Source organism: Pocillopora verrucosa, chromosome 8 (genome assembly GCF_036669915.1).
Source record: "Pocillopora verrucosa isolate sample1 chromosome 8, ASM3666991v2, whole genome shotgun sequence".
In the NCBI taxonomy this organism is placed as follows: domain Eukaryota; kingdom Metazoa; phylum Cnidaria; class Anthozoa; order Scleractinia; family Pocilloporidae; genus Pocillopora; species Pocillopora verrucosa.
This window is the reverse complement of record NC_089319.1, coordinates 16,888,862-16,909,931: the sequence shown is the minus strand read 5'-3', so window position 1 is coordinate 16,909,931 and position 21,070 is coordinate 16,888,862. Positions and strand designations below refer to the sequence as shown.

General features: G+C 38.6%; 2 protein-coding genes and 1 pseudogene across 2 annotated transcripts; all 3 read right to left on the bottom strand.

Annotated features, from left to right (window-relative positions):
* Nucleotides 1-99: 99 nt before the first annotated feature.
* Nucleotides 100-1,705, bottom strand: LOC131776636 (uncharacterized; annotated as a pseudogene).
* Nucleotides 1,706-2,268: 563 nt separating this feature from the next.
* On the bottom strand, nt 2,269-6,113 carry LOC131776686 (uncharacterized). Its single transcript, XM_059092908.2, has 2 exons — nt 5,911-6,113; nt 2,269-4,850 (listed from the first exon to the last, which is right to left on the bottom strand). The coding sequence occupies exons 1-2, from the start codon at nt 6,111-6,113 to the stop codon at nt 3,971-3,973; spliced, it is 1,083 nt and encodes a 360-aa protein (XP_058948891.2). The 3' UTR covers nt 2,269-3,970.
* A 238-nt stretch (nt 6,114-6,351) lies between these two features.
* Nucleotides 6,352-19,733, bottom strand: LOC131776694 (tetratricopeptide repeat protein 17). The gene is made up of 15 exons (XM_059092923.2): nt 19,593-19,733; nt 18,649-18,911; nt 17,516-17,741; nt 16,659-16,768; nt 16,157-16,304; nt 15,007-15,146; nt 13,919-14,117; nt 11,557-13,382; nt 10,892-10,997; nt 10,453-10,506; nt 10,206-10,283; nt 9,481-9,600; nt 8,694-8,780; nt 7,809-7,860; nt 6,352-7,342 (listed from the first exon to the last, which is right to left on the bottom strand). The coding sequence occupies exons 1-15, from the start codon at nt 19,707-19,709 to the stop codon at nt 7,170-7,172; spliced, it is 3,699 nt and encodes a 1,232-aa protein (XP_058948906.2). The 5' UTR covers nt 19,710-19,733; the 3' UTR covers nt 6,352-7,169.
* Nucleotides 19,734-21,070: the final 1,337 nt, after the last annotated feature.

Here is a 21,070-nt window from a genome sequence, read left to right as displayed (position 1 = left end):
GTATAGGAAGACATCTTGCATCTCGAATTAGGCAGAAGATCCGAATATAATAGCACAAAATTGCAATATTAGATAAAGCGTTTCTTGTTAGACGGAAGATCACATGGCTTCGTTTTTGCTAGGTAAAATTAGTATTTGACCCTCTGCTGCAAATGCATCGTACTGTGACACTTTAACGAAGCTGTAAGAATCGTTCAAGGCCTCTTTCTCTTGGTTTTTTGTTTTTTCTTCTGTAAGACTCAACCAGAACACTACCGCTAAGCCTAAAATGATGGTCACACCCCCAATAAATTCAAGAGCTTTCAGCACCTCACCTAACATCAAGTACGAAAAAATGAAACAGAAAAAAAATTTGAAGAGGCCATGTGGCCGTTACGAGTGAGGCTGATATCTGCAAGTTGCACCAAGAAATAAAGATATAACACAACCCAGAGGTGTTGAATATTGCGTACGTAGTTTTATAGACCTCCTCTATAGGAAAATGCGTAAATTTTTCTGGCTTCTTAATGCTACAAAGCGATGCGAGGGCGAAAAACACCGCACCGAACATATAGCTCCACGCAGTGACTGCAACAGGGTTTGTTTTCCAGTAAGAGTCCTCTTTGTCAAAGATAAACTTCTTCTGAAGGAAGATGTACAGTGCCGTGGTTATAGTAGTTCCCAGGAGAATTATGTACCTCACAAAGCGGCGTACAGAAAAGTTTAATCCATTGTGCTGCGATGCTTTGTCAGATTCTTTTCCCACAGTTATAACTACAGCTTCAATCGCAGCTAAAAGAATCCCCAAGGACTTGGCCCAGCCGCGCAAAGTACGGAAGTCTGGAAACGGCTCAATGCGTGCTAAGAAAACAAGTAATGTTGTCCACACCGGGATTAAAGTTTGAAATATGGACGCTATGTTCGCGTTCGTGTAGTAGATACCGAGGGGTACAATAGTTGACTACCAAACATTCCCGTTAAGCCGAGAAAAATTTCTGTAGTGCCTGCGCTGAGATTTCACCTCTGATATCAACAGTTTGCAGGCAGAAGTTTCATGGCATGAATAAATGAAAAACGGAAAAGCATAAGCTTGTTGGTGTTTACTTGCCAAAGTATCCTAGAAATGACACAATCGAAAATCAGGGGTCCAAGCAGAAGCGAGCAGAAAAATCTTGACATTATTGATTGACAAGCAGAGGTTTCTGTTTGTTTGGTTTGTTTTCACCCTATCGAGTTGCCTGATAATTGATTCAGTTATCATCTGACCTCTTCAGCTCCCTTTGCGCTCTTATTAGACTAAAAAAGAAAATGATCGATACACGCGATGGTGCGGGAAAGGCTGAAAAAAAGCCTTGCGCCCCTGCGAGATGCGAGCTGAAAGAAAAAAAGAAAGAGAAAAAAAGAAAGAAAAAATGACACTATGCCTTTTGACTGAGTTTCGTCGGGCTGGAAGAAAAAATATTTCGCTGCAATCAGTCCGCACATCATGACTTCGAACCAACTCTTTTCCCCATCCACTGGCCACTCTTCCCACTCGGTAAAGTGGTACACATTCCGCGGGAACTGATTGTGTGTAAACGACACAAAAATTACTTAAACTAATCTCAGGATACCAAATGAATTCTGAATGATTAAAAAAAAGTGTCCGAGAAAAAATGAATGATTAGAGTCCAATTATTTTGTTGTTACCCTTGAACTTTTGAACTAAATAATCCTCATCCGTCATGCATTGCGAGTTACAAGATACACGCACTCATAAAGCAAGTGTGAGAATCATACAAATATCGTAACTTAGATTTCACATAACAGCAAAGTTTCATTTAAAGGGCTACCGACGATAATAATTTGATTTGTTCCTTTAGCATCTTCCATCATCTTTGGACGGTTGGAGTTAACAGATGTCGGAATTGAAACAAATGGCACTTATCGACTCCTCGTTATTGATCACCAAGGGGAGAGGGGGTCGGAAGATCTTGGTTGTGTAATGATTAAATTTATCTGATCCCCCCCATAAGGCTATATAACCTTCTTATGATCCCCTCCCTCCCCTCAACGGTAGGTAATTGGCAGTTAGTTTTCTATATTTCTTCCTTTAAACTCTGTTGTCGAATGATCCACCCTCCGCTTTCCTTGAAAATCACGTAACCCCCCTCCCCCTGCACTGAATCCTCAATCTCCTCCCTCAGGCGTCAGTAAATGACGACTGCCTAATTGCTTTCGTCAATTGTCAACCTTGAGAAACTAATGACCTTGCACGTGCCTGCCATATGTTCGATACCAGAGGGCATATTTGGAGAGAGCAGAAGTGTCAATTGAGTTTTTAAGACAACTTCCTCTTGAGATCATTTGTTTTGTCTGGTCCAGATGTTCACGTGAACAAGAGATTAGGTTTAGCAGTTATACACGTTAGAGACATTTAGCTCTGTAAATCACTTCAGTTCTATCTATCTTGAATCCAGTAGAGGCTAGGCTAGGGTTATAACTCCAGCTGTTCTTCGAAGAAATGATAATGAGGAAAGTTGAAGGCCAAGGGATTCCTTCCTCCATACGCACCTTCTAAGGATTGTTTTCTTAGTCAAATGTGATTTGCTCAGCTTTTTCTTTGGCACAATGGAAAATAAACGATTGGAGATCCATAGATTCTCGTTCTGCGCATCGTTAACCCTCTATGCTTTAACATCAGTATGCATATTCTCCATACTGTTCTCTATGCATTTCTTGAGGTACTGACAGGGAGAATTTGCTTACAATCAAGAGCTTCTTTAGTTGGTGATCATTTCCTTTATTTTCGTGGCCTTATATTAGTGTGTGATTTGGGTTTGACGTTGTAAGAAAAATATCAGATGCTAAAAATAAAAATAATTAATGCAATTAGAGACCTTACATAACATGACAACCCCATAAAAATATCGATTTTTTTTTCATATTCATCTTGTACACAACATCTGTGATGATTCTGGAAAGTGAGGAACAATTTTCAAATAAAAACCAAACATAGGTGCGTTGAGTCCTAGTTGGGCCATAATTAAGTCCAACAACTTTGAACAGTACGGAAAATGTGATTAAATTGTAGGACAATAAATCGAGCAATAAAAGAATACTCTGTATGGATCACATAACCGCAAAGCGCAATGTTGGCTTTAGAGGTGTGATGTTGACAACAGTAAGGCTGGGGACTTTGCGAGTGGTACAAAACACTCGATACAACCTTGCGTGCCCGGCTAAAATCGAGATGATTATACGCCTATATGTGTACCAATTTACCTATTAATCCATCTATTCATCTCTCTTCTAGCATCTATTCTCCCAGAAACACATACCCGTGTACTGCTGAGTTTTCTCCTTGGGTTTTGGCCTTCAAACCACGAAACCAAAATCTTGCGAAGGTTTACCACTACGATTAATATTACTGAAATATACGTTAACGAAATACATTATCTATGAATATGTAATGGTTATAGGACTGAGTGGAGTCCAATTCGGTCTGTCATCGTACAAGTGATAACACAATCGGACGACCGCGCAGCGGGAGTCCGATTTATTCATCACAAGTATGATTACAGACCGAATTGGACGACATGAAGTCTTATTGCCAATTAATCAAAAAAATTACAATTTTAAGAGAGAAGAAGAATATAGCCAAGTTATAAAAGAAATGGAATTAAAAAAGAGAAAAAAAAAGCCTCAATTTAAGAGTCTGTACACTGTTTTTCTATGGTGATTGAAACCAAGGTTGTGATTGGTTGATTTGATAACACCTTGACAAGTGAATAAGTGGAAAATAAGAGTTTTTTTAAACAAATCACAATCGAGGAAATTATAAGTTTTATGATTAGGTGAGAAATTCATAAGTTTGAGACTTCCTAAATATTTTCTTAAATACCCTGCCAGTTATAAGTACAGACCAACTTATGGCACAACGCTGCAATATTAGATAAAACGAAGAATATTTTAAATCAGATGACGTTATTTTGTCAGACTTAATTAGTGTCTAATTCACTTCTTTTCTCTTTCTTGAACCTTCTGCAACAAAACCATCATATTGTGATACTTTAACGTAGCCATAAGAATTGTTCAAGTCTTCTTCCTGTTCGCTTTTCATTTCTTCTTCTGAAAAATTTGACCAAACGACTGCCATGAGGCCTATAACAATAAGCACACCTCCAACGTATTCCAAAGTTTTCAGCACCTCGCCCAGCACAAAGTAAGACAAAATGGCGCAGAACAAAACCTGAAGTGGCCATGTGGCTGTCACGAGTGACGCAGATATCTGCATGTTACACCAGGATATTAAAAGATAACATAGACCTGAGGCGATGAATATTGCGTACAGAATTGGGTAAACTTCCTCTTGAGGGAAATACGTAAACTTTTCCGGCTTGTTGACGTAATAAAGCGAGGCGAGAGCCATAAACATTGTACCGAAGAGATAACTCCACGCAGTGACTGTCACAGGTTTCGTTTTCCAACAAGAGTCCTCTTTGTCAAAGATAAACTTCTTCTGAAGGAGGATATACACAGCCATGGACAAAGTATTCCCGAGGAGGAATATATACCCCACAAAATTGACGCTGCCAGACGAGGATGATCCACTATGGTCTGATGCTTGGCCAGTTTTTTTTTCCACTGTCATGACTATGGCTCCGACAGCAGCTAAAAGAATTCCCAGAGACTTGGCCCAGCCGCGCAAAGTACGAAAGTCTGGAAACGGCTCAATGCGCACTATGATAGCAAGTAATGCTGTCCACACGGGGATTGCTGGTTGGAAAATGGACGCTATGTTCGCGTTAGTGTAATAAATACCAAGAAGGTACAATAGTTGATTACCAAACATTCCTGTTAAACCTAGAACGATGAAAAGGGGAAGTTCCCTGTAGAGAAAGAAATTCACTTAAGAGTCGCCCTCACTCAGAGCCTCTTCGAAACATCCTGTAGACGGGTTTTCATCCCCTCTATGGCACCAGCGACAAAGCCCGCGAGATTTAAAGCCTGAGAGCGAATGAAGCGTGCGAGAAGTTTGCAAGGGGCCTGGCACTAAAAAAGACGCCGGAACCGAGAAACAAAAGCGTCCTCGCAGGCACTCATTTTTGTGCCATCAAACATGCGCACCCTTCGCAGATCTCTTGAACGCTTGCATCGCTCTTCGGCTTTCTTGCCGCAGCAGAGCTTGCTCACGGGCTACTTCAAAACAATCGGATGTGGGGGGGGGGGGGGGGGGGAGATGCACCTACAGTTCCTTCAATAAAAGTTTCTTCGGCTTTTGTATTTTTGTTAAGAATAATAGCTCTTTATCTTCAAATCCACGAATTTTTGGGATGAATTTATCATGACTTTGGTCCACAAGAAACACAGTTTCCTTTTGAGAGTGTTACAGCGAATGGGTATGAATATTTGTTTCTTGATCGCTGTGGGCGGTTTCAAAATGGAAACTGGGTTTGAACACACATTTTGTAAACAAACATGAAATTGGAAAGTGCCAAATGAGCAAACTGAAACTGGGACAATACTGTAAATTTGTAACCTTTACGGACTTCTTATTCTATAGCGAATATTAAATCAAGATCCCATTGATCTCAGCTTACTGGTACCAGTAACAATTTCAAAGTTACAGCAATAGGTGACGATATTATAATAGTTTTTTTCGAAATTTACAACAAACGGCAATGAGAAAGCTTAAAGATCAAGCCAACTACGCAATCTACTCGAACTGGTAAGCGATATATTCTCTCGTGGATCGAATCTAATATCAAAATGCGATCAGTGGCATCTAAGGGCCATTTGGATTCATTTAGAACGGAGATCGGACTAAAACAAAAGCTGTAAAGGCTTTTTGAAGATAATTTCAGTTACCAAGACCACCTTTAGGTAAACTGATTTCTACAGTTAGCCACTAAATTCAAATCAACTTAATATCCTTCACCTTGTACGTACCTAGGAGAAGGAATTTGAATCCTCTTCTCGGAGACAAAAGCTGCCAAGAGAAGCACAGGAAAACATCCCGCATCGCGAATCAGGCTGAAGATTAGAGGATCTGCTTTGTTCTCTTTAGCAAATTTGGAAACGATAACTCCATAAGCTCCAAATCCCAGTTGCACGACAACAAGAGCCAACCACACCATCCAAACACTCGCCATATTGAATTGAGTAATCCTCTTCCGTCACGCACTCCTTTGAGTCATAGTACGCATGCGTCAAAGGAAGGAAAGTATGACAGTCACACAACCTTCGCAAGTCAGTAAATTAGCACTGACGAATAACGGCTACGATTGTTTGTTTTGTTTATCTCTTTGCTTCTTTTGACTGTTGAATTTAGCAGATATCAGCCGTGAAAATAAAAAAAATTAAAACACCACTAGAGCATTATTTTCCAATAAAGTTCATGACGCTTTATTTCAAAATAGCACATTTGTATTTACGACTGCAATATCTAAACCTTCTAAAATATTTACCGTCACAATATATTAACTATAAATGAGGTGAGAAATTCATAACTATGTACTTCTTTTTAAGAATTATATAGAAAAGTTTGTCAGATGGCTGGCGTCCCCTCAAACAAAACTAATCTTTTCTCTGTGTAAAAATACTTACTTGTCTAATTTGACTTCGATATCTACATGAAATTATTAAGTTAGGATGAAGAAAGCTGTAATCGTGGCAGGCTTAAAATTCAAAGAGTGACGAGGCCGTTTTGAAACGGTAATTTATATATTCTGAACCATTTGACTACAGAAACTACTTTTATAAGCTATGAACAAATTGCTTTCAAAATGGTATTTATTTCTAAAAGAAAATATACACACTAACAGATGTAATGGACTCCTGACTCTAGACACTGTCTTACAAGATTCAGTGAGAGATTTAATCGCAAAAGCCAGAGGAAAAGTTAACGGTTACTTCGCATTTATAAAAAGCTCCAAAATATTGGCCTATCTTTCCAAAAGAAGAACGTTTTATTTTTTAAGTTTTGCCAGCTAGGGTTTATTTGAAATTTTAAGCTTTTTATTTTTGTAATTAGAAAATTTTCATCCCAATATATAATTCATCGATTGCCAAATATGCTTTTTTTCCCATTATAGAAATAATTTCTGTCATTTATCCACTCAGCAAGTTTAACTATTTTATAAAATTAAGGTCGGTCTTTCAGACTACGAATACTGAGAGAAAAAGTTCGAGGCCGCTGCCGACTGCGTTCACTTTGGGGTAAGGAGTTTCCTGAGGTCAGCGGCTTCTTTTTCCAGAGCTTTTTGCTGTTTCCACAGCACACACTGAATGATCTTTAACCTCTCCACAGCCGGTGTGAAGCCTGGTTCGAGCTGTAAGGCGAGCAGATAGTGCTGAATAGCCTCAGGTATTTCACTCTGAGGTGGAAAAGAAAGAAAGTAAAGTTGACTTAAAGCACGAAGAGAAAATATTTGCAGTAAGGGTCTTTAGATAGATACACGGTATAATTCTCCAGCACAATGATCCTAGAGAATAAAATAACTAATTCTGCCTGGCTAAACTTATACAGGGTATTGGTATGGAAACCGGCTCCCGCTGGTTGGGCTACTAGTGCTTGGTTCGATAACACTCGCATTAACATAGAAATGAAGATCAGAGGAATTTATCCACTTGTTATTGACATATAGGATATAGTCTAAACCTTAAAAAGGTCTCGAACCTTTTTCAACATTAAACGAACCCTTTCTCGGATGAAGATTTGCTCAGAGACTGAAAAACCAAACAGTAAATGCTTCCCATCCTAATTTGCATTTAGGCTAAATTCTTATTTTGTTTTCCATTAATAAAATGCACTAAAGAACATACAGATAACGCATTAAATACCTGAGCACCGAAGACGTTTCCAAGAATAAAGTGTCCAAGAGCAAGACTGGGAGAAATCTAAAAAACGGAAACAATATGACACTGAAGCTTCTTTTACTTAAAACATTACTCTCTTTCAACAAAAACAACAAAGGTGAACCCTATCAATTGATTTTGACAGGTCAATTTTAAACTAACCGATCACAATGAAGTTAAGCACACGCGAGGAAAGTTTAAAGCCATAAACTTATGACAGTTTCTGTTTGCTTCGTTTTCTGAGCTTAGCGACCGGTTATTATTAGTCGCCTATGGGGGGGGGGGGGGGGGGAAGGGGGTGTTGGATGATTTTGATGATGTTACGATAAAATTACCCGATCCCCCACAAGGATCAGTAATATTATTTTTCTTTGAAACACACTTCCGAAAACATTTTTCTGGTGTGCACAATCTCTAAGTTTTACAGAAAAATAATTTTCTTTTACTTGGAAAACTGCAGGTCAATTACTTATGTCTTTTTCAAATAGACATGTAAGTAAAAGTTTAGTAGATAAGTCATAGAAACGACGGATATAACAATTACTTGATGCAGCAGAAAAGTCCTCAGAAACGAGATACAAACACTGTTAGTAAAGAGGTTCAAGTTTGCACAGAAAAATTACTGTTTTCTCCACGATTTTGCGCGACCTTCACAAATAGAATTAAGTCACGCGCGTTACAGACGTGTCACGCCTAGTGTATCACAACTTTTTTGCGCCTGCGCCTGGGACGACTTTCAAATACCTTTCAATGTAACTTATCATAAATATTGCTTCGTTTATAGAAAGAGTGAGGCTTGGGGCCGAGACATCAAGCGAAAAACAACCAGTTCGAGAGGACAATGTCTTGGAAATGTCATTCAGTACAGTCGTTACCTCAAGAGCCTTTTTTATGACTACAGCAGCGTCTTCAAGCTGGCCCTCCCTTAACAATATACTGGCCAGACTAACATGAGCTACATCCTGGAACGAAAACATGACCAAGAGTTGGAGTATGCTTCTTTGAATTGACAGATGTAACAATAGTAAATGACTTACGATGTCATTTTAAGATGTAACTAGTTTTGGGATTCCATGATTGCAGTGATTTCTGGGGCGCGCTTTGATTTGAAACCCTGCGGATCAATTAGCGCATTAACCCTTTAACCCTTAAGAGTGACTAACATCTAACTTCTCCTTACAACATCACCCCTGAATCATGCAGTAAAGTCATGAGAATAAAAAAATTATCAGCAGCTAAAGAAGTTATTGATTGTTAAACAAATTCTCCTTGTCAGCACCTTAGGGAATGTACGGAGAACAGTATGGAGAATATGCATACTGATGTTAGGGTGTAAAGTGTCCAAAGGATATTATTTTTTACAGAAATACGCAACTCTCATATCGAGCCGCTCTGTACATTTCCACTTTCTTGATATATTTTTTTTATAGAAAGAGTTTTGACTTAAGTTAAGTAGAGAATAGGTGTTGTTATAACAAACCACCCCCCCCCTTTTTTCCCGGCGGCCAGCTAAAACTTTTTAAGATGAGGGAGGGGGGGGGGAAGTTCGAGGAATCCGAGGTAAAAAATTATGGTGATACTCTGATACAAAGAAATGTCTTAAGACGTTGCGTGAGTTCAAAATAAAAGGACCTCTTCTTGTTCTGATCATAAAATGCCTACCCTTGCATTGGATGGAGAGAAAGAAAGAGCTTGGCGTAGACACTTGATGGCTTCAGCAGTATCTCCTTGTACTCTCCAATAAAGAGACGCTACATTCAGTAGCACCCAGGACGAAGAATTCTACAAAAACAAAAAAAATCGTCAGACTTCAAGCTATCTAAGTACCGTTGCCATTTAAGCACTCGTGGTATGAGTGCTAGACGGGTCCAAAAATTGGGTCAGAATATGCTAAAGTTCCGACCACCAGACCAGTTTTACTTCATGATCCGGAAGGGTTCATCCTAAGGATGTGCCGACATGTCCAGCGTAATTGGTCCCCTCACTAATCGATCATAGGGCGACCTACCTCTAAACATGGAACGTACGGTGAAACCTAATTAAAAGAGAAACGATCGTATATATTTTTTTCACATGTTGCTTACCCTTGTGGGGCCCTTTACTCACCTTACCAATGGCGTAAAATTTTCAAGTATTTAACAGCAGTCTGTAAAGACCCAAAACTTCAAAACGGAACCAAATTGGTCCATCATCGCGAAATTTGCTTAAGTTAACCAAATCTACAGGGGTTTACTTTTTGCGCATGCGCAATAGGAATTTTCTGTTATGATACTTCATAGATGAAGAAATAAAATGTCAAGAAAGAGAAAACTTGATCAAAGGAAGAGAGACACCGTGCCACCATAGAAAACTGATCTGTTTCGTTAAAATACAGCTTGGGATGGTACCTTCTTTAGGGCATTGAAAATTCGTGTTCCCATCTCGTCAATGGTGTCTTGTAATGTTCTTCCCATGCTCAACAGGGTCTAAAAATAGTAAATGTAACAGTCATGTCTAGGCATAGACTTACCCGGTAAAAAAAAAGCGAACTCTTCTTTGTGGAAGAAAGAAAACAGAAATTTACTTCTTTTTCTAAAGAAATGTAACATTACATTGCAACATGACATACAAAACGAACAGAAAACAAAACCAAACCTGAGTGAGACCAACTTCAGCGACTTGATCAAAATAAGCAGCATTGACCACACCCTTGATAAAAGACAGTACACAAACCACTTTAAAAAAAGACAAAAGAAAGCTAGTAATCTTACAAGAGATACAATAATGCCCTCACTCATTGGGTCGGTCAATTAAGGCTGAGGAAGACATAGAGGTATCAATTGAGCCCTTGGCCCCTAAGAGTGACCAGCATCTAATTTCTTCCTACAATATCACCCCTGAATCATGAGAATAAATGAAATTAAGACCGACTGAAGAAACTCTTGATTGTTAAGCAAATTCTCCTTGTCAGCACCTCAGGAAATGTATAGAGAACAGTATGGAGAATATGCATACTGATGTCAGGGCGTAAAAGGTTAATTAACGAAAGAGCGAGCGAGAGAGAAAGAGGACAACAAAACAATATTCACGGTACCGGAAGGTTGTGGAACGTGTGCAATTTGTTCCTGATCTTTGCCGTACAACGAGGCTTTCTGGGAAAGTCGTCCACCTCACTTAGGAAGTCGATGTGAGCCCGCACGCTAAAGGAAGAGAAGAAAAATTACACTGACAGTGACGAAACAGAAACCAACCATTGACGCCGATTCCCCGAAGGGGAGGGGGGGTTCTTCTTGACAATAGGCCGATGGTATGTGCCACTAGATAGGGTCACATTTTCACGACTGGATTGACCATAATGGGGTTGCATCTTCAATAAGGTTATTAAGTTATTTGAATGGAGTCGCACATTTTCGGAATCTTTGGTGGTTAGAATATTCTGATAAGTGGGGATTTAAAAATGGGAAGATTTGCAGTTAAATAGTTGTTACGGTATTACCAAAAGAAGGGGTCTATAATTGGCCACAGAATAGTGTATAATGGGGTAGGGGTTCTGAGAGGTCTTTGACACATGCCCAGTAAAAAAAGACCCAAGTACCCCCCCCCCCTCCCCCGGCGCCGATTGCATATTTCAACATATTTCATATTAATCAGTACGTTAAAAAATTGTCCACTATGTACTGGGACACACATGACTGGTCGAAGAAGCTTATTTGAGGAAATTCATGCAAAAAGGCAACTGACAACTTACAACTGACTTACTCAATGTTTTTGGTGTCCAACGACAGCCATGCGCTGAACTGTTTGTTCCTGACAATCAGAGCCTGGACACCCTCTATGTGTCGGCATTCTTCTTCACTCAGATCCTGAAGAGATCCGTCAGTTTGCACGTTCATAAAGCTTGTTTCAAAAACGCTCGATCCTGCACCAACACTGTGAAGAAACTCGGCGCTGTTAACTTTTTCCTTCATATTAGGAGATGGCTTAAATTTAACCTCGTTTAGTTTACTTGATTTATCACTTTTAGCAGGTAACTCTTCTGTTGCGCTTGAATCCAACCGATTTTGCCTTTTCTCCGCTTTACTCTTTTCTCCGTTGGCGTTTTTAGGATTTTTAACAACACCACTAGTATCTGGTCTACCATAATCTTTACTATTATAACTCTCTTCATCTCTGGTTTTACTTCTCGCATCGTCATAAGCGGTAGAAAATTTCTCTCCATTATTTTCTGGTACGTTCAAATTAGATTTTTCGTACTCTCCAGGGTTTGTCTTCCAGTGATGTTTCTTGCTTTCAATTTCTAGACCACTGCCTTTGATTTGCGTGGCAGAAACACTCTCGACAGAGTTCACTTTAAGATTGTTGTTATCACTTGCAGTCGAACCAATATTGACTTTTGTATTTCTATTACTTTTCTTCTCGCTTTGTTCAAAAACTTTTGCTTCAGAAGTGCGCTCACTTAATAGAGAATCCGTGGGCACGTTAGCCGAAATCTCATCTGCCAAAGTTTGCTTCATCAAAATTACCTCACCATCTGAATCAAGCAGACTTCTTTTATCCGTCGATAGCTCATTTTCCTCGGCCTTAGTAAATTCAGTGGTTGACACAAAGCTCTCAACACTAACATCTCTTCCAGCGCTTGTGCCGTGCGTCTGTTTCTTGGAATCCTGAGTCAAACACTCCGCACTGACCGCTTCGCCTTTTAGTTTCTTCCTTCCAAGATCTTCACAATTTCTTAAACTCGGCAAGAATGCTTTGTCCTTTAGAGGTGGCGTGTGTTTAGGTCCGCTAGGGACACTTCCTTTTAGCTGCTCAAACAGTGATTCTACGATAACATTGTCCCGGGTGTTCTTGGAAGGTATCAGATAATCAAACTTTGAACCTGGATCGTTCTTGCTCAACACAATAGACTCTCCTTTCTGCTTAACAAATTTACCATCATCAGCAATAACACTTCCGGCAAAGCCATCCTCACTAGGATTATTAAAACCAGCGCCTCGTTTCATCGTTTTAAAACCACTCTCGCCGCGTCGACCAGTATTCCCTTTCTTGGCTGTCATTTCTTTTTCCTGCAAAGTTGAAATACTTTCAACACAGCTTGTTTTTTCTATGTTTGTCTTCGCACCGTTTTCACTTTTCACCACTTTCTCCTCGGTTATTTTCACAGTCTGCGTAGCGGAATTTGTATGAGTAACAGTTTTCATGACATGTTTTAAGCGAGTCAACGCTAGTCGAGCTTCTTCTAAATCCTGCATGGTTTTCATCTCTATAGAAAATTTAGAATTATTTAACCGAGAATTTCTTGCTTTTAGTGATTCACTCATCACTCTTTTTTCTTTCCAGATAGTGCGTTCTTCATCTTGGCCTTTTCTATCAAGGGATTTCGATTTTAGATCAGATTCGATGGCATCAGAATTGTGTTTTGATTCTTCTTCTCCTTGCGGTAGAGTTCGCAATCCAGAACTTCCAGTTTCTTTTTCCTCTTTCTCATTCCTCTGTTTGTTGACTGTCTCTTCGGAGTCTTCGTTTTTTGGCTGTTTTTCCCGTCTCTCTGTTGTTCCAGTACCATCAGAAGGCAAATTCCCTTCCTATAAATAAAAATAAAAAATTAAATTTGCTAAGGATATTTTACTTCAGATGGGGGGGGGGGGGGGGGGGGAGTTACATGAGTCACCATAAAATTTACTTTATTCCCCCCCCCCCACGAAGGCACTGTAGAATTATAATGACCTCCCTCGTTGGCAATCAGTTTTCTATAGTCCCCCCCCCCCCCCCCCCCGTACTTGTACTCTGTTGCGACGACTGATCCCTACTCCGTTCCCCCTGAAAAACATATGATTCCTCCGACCCCTCCCCTTGTTATAAACAATGACTAGTTCTTTAAAGAGATATACTGTGATAATTCTCAAACTTGTGACATAACTATGTCTCTATCAAAACGGTTTCCGATTGGTTGTTGCCATTCTCAGTTGTCACGTACAGGGCACAACAAACACAGCGACGCCATCCCAAAGGAACCTTTTCAGTTTCGGTCTCGCGCGTTCCAAAAAGGAATCTTACCAACTGGGAACAAAAGGGCGTCTCAACGATTTATCGCAGCTGAAAAAGAAAAAGAACTTCTTGCCTGTTTCACAGGAACAGATCGGCTCTTACAGCTGTCTGGGTTCTTTGGTAGACCTTCTGTAAGCAGGTAGAGCCGGTTAAGTTGCTTCTTGAATGTTTCTAGCGGAAGGAGTTCTTTCTTCTCGGCTTCTTCATTTTTAAACTCTTTTGAATCATCAAGTTCAGGAGTGCCGTGGAAGTCCAATCTTTCATCAAATGCTCTTAAGGGACAGAGAACGATTGGTTCACTTATAAAATCCGGCAAGCAAGAGCTAAAGTACGCTGCCCACGTAACGTCCTTTCTATTTTTAAAATAGCTTTTGATTCTTCTTACGTAAACAAGTAAACTGACTCAGTTGTATGTCAGAAATATTTCTCGTTTATCAAAGGAACTGACTTGCGTTTCCCAAGCGTGGCACGGAATGCGCGTTTCCCCTGCTGCGCTTGACAAGGCTTGATATCCGTATCTCGATGGGAACGGGTCTGGAACTAGAGCCCAGCACTTAACACCAGCACACTTTCTATTGCCCTTGAAACCAGTTAAACTATCCCCTACACTTAACACCAATTGGCTTTCTTCTTCGTTACACGACCTTTTTTAGTATTTTGGAAAAAAGGCGGATTGATGGAAAAAACAACGAAACAACATTTCATTTCAAAGAAGAGAGTAATTCAGATAACCTTCGATTTTGTTTAACCACGCTGTGACATTGGTGTCACAAAAAACGAAAAAAACAAACCCAGCAACACCCACTCAGCTAACCAGATGACAGAATAGAGGGGGTAAATTTCTCAAGAAACGATGGTGCTGATTCTGTGGGTGAGTATATCAAAATAATTTGGTTTTAACAACTGAGTTAATAATATAAATTGTCTATTGTTAAGAGTTTCTAAGGTGACGTTTCGAGCGCTGGATCTTCCTCAGCGCGAATCAACCAAATGAAAGACTTAGGATCACCAAGTTTCGTGATTCCTGCGTTAGAAACCAGCCAAGTGACCTTCGTTAACTTCTGGTCTCCAATTGGTTACTAGTTGACAGTTGATGTTATTGGCTGTTGCAATTACAAAGATTTATCGACACAAAGTCAAACTTTAGAAATAAAGACTTACAATTGGCGTTCTTTTAACAGTTGTTTCAATTTAATCTCACACCTCACGGCTTTGACTCGCTCACACAACGATTTCGTGTCGGGGGAAACAGCTACAGTGAATTTGTAACATAAGTCAGCCATTTCATACATCTTCTGAGACTATTGGAAAAACGAGAACAAAATCAAAGTAAGTCGGCCATTGTTAATAGAAGACCAGTGACAGAAAGAATGCCAACTATTCTAGTACAATTTGAATTTGTAAACGTAATACAAACGTGGCCTACATGTTTCATTTTGGATCTGTGCAAAGTTAGATCTTGGTCATGAAATTTATTTGCATGGTAATAATTCACTCATGACAGTAACTGGTTTCTGCCTTTTTTTTCAATAATATGGGACCTTTATGGGTTTTGTTTTATGCTGGTTCAGATAAAAGCAGAAATTAGAAAAACATATCAGAACTGAGAAATATGAGCACTTTTTAAAACCCTAACATCAGTATGCATACCCTCCATATTCTTCTCAATCTAAGACAAAGAGAATTCATTTTTCAATCAAAGTTTCTTAGGTTGGTGATCATTTCCTTTATTCTCACAATCTTAATGAATGATTCAGTAGTAATTACTGTCAGGAGAAATTAGATACTGGTCACTCTAAAGGTTTAAAGAGGTAGACCTCTAAAATCTTGTTTCCTGCTTTCTGCTTTCTGCTTTTTGCACTAGTTTAATTAGAGGATGACATAGTTGACAGCTACCAAGAGGCCAGTTCAGGTTCCCTTGCCAGCAGTACTTGAACACCTCAACAATTTGACCCCTTAGAGTGACTGACATCAAATTTCTCCTGACAATACCCCCCCTGAATCAAACATTAAGGTCACAAGAATAAAGGAAATGATCCCCAACAAATAAAAGAAGGATTTGATCGTTAAACGCATTTTCCTTGTTGGCACATTACAAAATGTAAAGAGAACAGTATGGAGAATATGCATACTGATGTTAGGGGCAAAGGTTAAACCCCACAGTCAACAAGTTATCAACCGAGCAAGGTCATGACCATGTGACCACCTTACCTAGAAAATCAAACTATTGAGTGAAAAATTCATAGAGAGGAGTTCTGTAACTGACTAACAGCATACTAAACTGACCCAGCAATCAAGTACATGTACTCACAGCATAAATATTTCCAAGTAGAAAGTGATACACAGAATATTCCTGACAAGTTTCCATAGCAGTGTGCAGAAGAACAACAGAGTCATGGGTGTGATTTGCATGGTAAAGTACTGCCGCCAGGCTCATCAGTGCACGATCTTTGTGCTCCCTTAAAAAAAATATGACAAGATTACATAATGAACAACAATTTTCAGGACATTTTTTTGAAAAGAGAGGATTGCAAGATGGATTAGACATGGAGAGAACTATTCATTTCTCAATACAAAGCATGTTTTTTCATAATTGTCTTTACCAACAAGGCCTTTTACTTCCACACCATTCCTATACTATCAAAGTGAAAGAGGATACTATTAAATCTCTTCAAATGATACAATCAGATTAAATCAGATTTTAGTTTGTTAATTTTTGACAGAAAGAACCCACAAAAACTCCCTTTGGAAAGAGGATGAGAAATAACAAAAAATCCACCAAAAAGATATTTGAGGAGATCTAATTGTCTTACCTTGGTGAATAATACAAAGCTTGTCTTAAACATTCCACAGCATGCAGAGCATTTCCTTTAATTCTCCAATAGTATGCAGCAAGATTAAGTAAAACCCACGAAGTTGAATTCTGTACAAAAACAACAAATTTCTAAGAGAGGTGAAAATAAACTATTGGAGAGGAGTGAAAACATGGTGTGAAGAGCACATGATGGAATAATTTTTACTGTGTAATCTTAAGCCTGCATGACTAAAGAACCCAGCTTCAAATCCTCCTCTCTGAGAGTAATGTGCTGCTGTTTCTCAGAAGTGATAAATAATAATGATATAACATCTATTGGAACCATTTCCTTTAACCCTTTCACTCCCACAAGTGACCAAGACAGAATTTCTCCTTACAATATCAATACAATATCAAGCAGGTAGGTGATGAGAATAGAGAAGAATATAAATTTAAATGAACTTTTGTAGAATAGTCTGTTCAAATTACTGCCCCTGCCATAAAAATTGATTCAAATGCCCCACTCAATTTTTTTTGTAAAAGGCAAAATCGGCAAACGTGACTTTCTACAAATTTACTAAGTCTTAAAAACCTTGACCTTATAGATGTTTTCTTCTCTCACCATTCACTTGCGAAAACACCTCTATGTTTTAAGATATAACACTTGACTGTATTTCCCTGGAAATACTTGAGACTTTTGGTTACAAATTTCCCACTCAAGCCAGAGAAGCTTTGAAATTATCCGCACATTACTGTTGACTATGTGATTGAGAAAGTGCAAAAGCCAATCAGTCAACACTTGAAGTGCAAATTCATCTCCAAAGTGATTCAATTATGCATTTATTTAACTTCAGATCAATATAAAATCATGCTCACCTTTTCAAGAGCCAGACTCACTTGGCCTCCTAATTCTTCTGCAGTTTTAAAATAAGATGACATTGTTGTAAGCAGCATTGGCTCAGCAGTGGAATTCAGCAGATGGCGATGCTTTACTCCCTCAAGATGATCATAGCTGTATATAACTGTTGGTAGCTGAGCTTGACAAACTGGTGGTTGAACATCGGAGGGAAGTGTCTGGCAAAGGTTGAGATGATCTGGAAGACTGAAATAATTTAACCAATGGGTAAGAGTAGTAATACTAATTATCCCTTTACACCCTAACATCAGTATGCATATTCTCCATACTGTTCTCTATACATTTCCTAATGTGTTGGCAAGGAGAATTTGTTTAACAATCAAGAGGTTCTTCAGTTGATTATCATTTCCTTTATTCTCATGACCTTAATGTTTGATTCATGGGTGATATTGAAAGGAGAAATTAGAGGCTGGTCACTCTCCGGGATTAAAGGGTTATATGATAAGCTGAATTGTGCATGCATTTGATTGATTGGTTCTTACTTATGATATGTCAGAGAACAGATGCATTTCTGTATATGACCTTAATTTTCTTCTAAGATAGCTGCAAACCATACTTGTATTTATTTGTATTTCTACGTTACTGACAGAGGTACAAAACCTTAATTAGTCTTGACTTAATTTACAGTTGAACATTGACAAATGACCAAAATATTTTTATACAACGAGCCGAATTACACATCCATTTTGATTGTTTCTTACAAAATGACATCACTATTAATGACATTTTGCTTTTTTTAACATATTGAGAAAAATGATTCCATGTTCCCCTTAGTCTTTAGGGTAATGAATCACAGAAGACTTCAAAATATTTTGACAAAATCAGTGACACACTCAACAACGTCTCATGTGTCACTTTTTAGGTTCCTATCAAAATCTGACATCATCTGTGATCTATTACTCTACAGACCCATGAGAACATGGAATCTACTTATTAATTAGAACTTGACAGCAACCTCCAATGGTGGAGTGTATTAGCCTCAGTAGAGTAAGCTTTAAAATAAATGTAGACAAAGTATATACAGAAAAATTGACTGATGACCACGTTTATCAACAGTAATAATAAGACCTTTAAACCATATTTCTGAACTTACTTGATGCCTTTCTTAGAAAAGGAAAGAGTCATATCTAAATGTAGTTCAAACTCAGAAATGTGGCCTCCTGCATCAACACAATCAGGATCCTCTTCGTAAAATGATTTTTGGATTTCTGCTCTTTCCTTCTCTCTTGCTTCGATAACTTTTCGTTTCTCTTCCAGGTACTCTTCTCGTAAAATCTTTAACCTATCAAATGCTGTTTGTTGCTGAATGAAGGTGACCAGATCGTAAGGTCGTTTGAGATTGAACACAGAGTCATCCTAGAAACAAATCATGTATCAAATGGGGTCAAATCCAAAGGAAATTCAATCTTGTTTGAGTTAGCCAAGGTCTACTGTATTTTGCTATACCTGGGACAGAAAGTTTCACATTTTGTGCATATTATGTCCAACAGCCTAGTTTGTTTCACAAAAGTATCTTTGCTAAATAGCATAGCTTCTTACCAAAAAGTGAAAATGTGTATCTCGAAGACTACAACAAACATAAGATTTAAGTTTGATTGAAATGAGTGTTATTTTTAATATAAGTAAATTTCGAAATAAGTTCGCGCTTACAGTCTACAAAATAAAAATATCTTATCCAAAATTATCAATTTATTTCAAAGATAATTCAACAACATCAATAATTCACTTTGGTTCTTCAATCAAAATATTTCAGGTACTTATCCTTTCGAATCTAATTAGTCTATTCACTAAAGTGACATCTCATTCATGTCAGGCAGAGAACACTATCGATGATTTTATCAATTTTACTCTCCAAGAGTAACGAATGTCCAGAAACTTTCAATAGCACGTCAACCAGTCAATGGATGAAGAACATCACGATAAAAATGGGCAAACGATGAATGAATTAAATTTAACACCAAACTCGAAGCTTATTCAAACAACCGAACGCCGTAATTGATGTGAATAATTTAAAAGATAAAAATTTAGATTCGTTACCCGCTGTTGGATTCTTCCATCCTCTGTTACAAACCAATGGGTTGCTCCTTTACAGAATGGATGTAAACATACAATTCCGATGGAAATAAAATAAAAAAATATATTAAAATCAAACATATTTTCACGATGGTTTCATCATTTTCCCATACATCGTTTCCTAGTTCCCAATCTTTCTGAAAAATATGACACAGGAACGAGGTCACTACGTCGCGTCTCACTGATTACCTCCAAACCTGTATCTTGTTTCATCATAACGATATTTCCTCGTTCAAAGCGTTTTCGGAACATCTGCTCGAAGGAATACCGTAGATAACTGGGATTGCTTTGTGGGATCGGCAACTAAATACGTCAATTCACCCAACTGCATCACTGTGGGTGTACCCTCCTCGCAAAATTAAAACCCTTGCTTCGCTTGCTGGGAGGTTGGTGATGTCGGTTATTTCTCTGCCAGTCCACTCCGTCCCTATAAAAATCTGCCAAAGCTGAGCTATTTCTTACACAAACAGCTGCTTTTTAATCAGTTTTCTTGCCTTTAACACACAACATAGTCACTCCAAATTGCTATTTGAAATCGGTGAAAGTAGTTATTTTTCAGTTTTTTCCGATGGGTGTCTGGCTCACTTAGCTCGAGTTAATAGAAAAATGGAGCAAAACGGAAATTTGCCCCTCTTTGCAGACTTACGACATATGAAAGTGTCTTTGTTGCTCCCCTATCCATAAACTAATGGTACCCTACCTTCCTCAGCTTTCAAACTTACAAAAATGTTTATTTTCAACGCGCTACTCAACCCATTCAACATTTGAGAGAGTGGAGTGTTTTGAGCCTATTGCTGACCCAACGACTTACATCAGAGTACAAACAACAATAAAAAGGAGAAATCAAACAAGAACGTCCGAAGTCTAGTGTAATAACTACTGTTCTCGGGAAACCTGTTCGCAAGACTCACGCACTTTCCTTTAATATTAATAATAACAAAGTGTACCCTTTCCCCTCTGTAACAGTTGTACTTTCTATGTGAGGTAATCCTCTCGAAAAGTGTAAGTTCTAAGTGCGACATTTTTTTTCTTGTTGGTTTTTCTTTACTTCTCTTTTTCTCTTTGCGTGTTTGGAGTCCATTTATTTAAGTCTTTTCACTCTGTGATTATACTTATTGTTTCATTAACACTTTTCTTGTCATTTCGTTGCCACCTTCTGTCGCTCTGTGCAGCCTGCATCATGTAATATAACCGTTTCCTTTTTTTTCGCTAAGAGCAGTTGATTAATGTTTCTGTGGCCGTAACAATGTATTTTATAGTCTTGTTGTTCGTTATTTTTTTAGGTTGTATATTGTGGAACTAGTGTAACCGTTTGTTATTTTCTTTAGTTTCAATCAACGTCAGTCGTAGAGTATTAAAGATCATGTTTGTATAAAGACGCGGAGTTGTCAATTCCAGCCACAGATTCCGCATAAGTGCAGTTACAAAAAGACTCAGCCACA

Coding starts and splice junctions, on each gene's coding strand:
- LOC131776686 (XM_059092908.2), bottom strand. CDS start 6,113: ATGGCGAGTGTTTGGATGGTGTGGTTGGCTCTTGTTGTCGTGCAACTG. Junction 4,851..5,910: donor ATTCAAATTCCTTCTCCTAG/GTACGTACAAGG, acceptor CTTTCTCTACAG/GGAACTTCCCCTTTTCATCG.
- LOC131776694 (XM_059092923.2), bottom strand. CDS start 19,709: ATGTTTGATTTTAATATATTTTTTTATTTTATTTCCATCGGAATTGTA. Junction 16,769..17,515: donor TGAGTCTGGCTCTTGAAAAG/GTGAGCATGATT, acceptor GTTTTTGTACAG/AATTCAACTTCGTGGGTTTT. Junction 15,147..16,156: donor TACTTGGAAATATTTATGCT/GTGAGTACATGT, acceptor TTTTTCCAATAG/TCTCAGAAGATGTATGAAAT.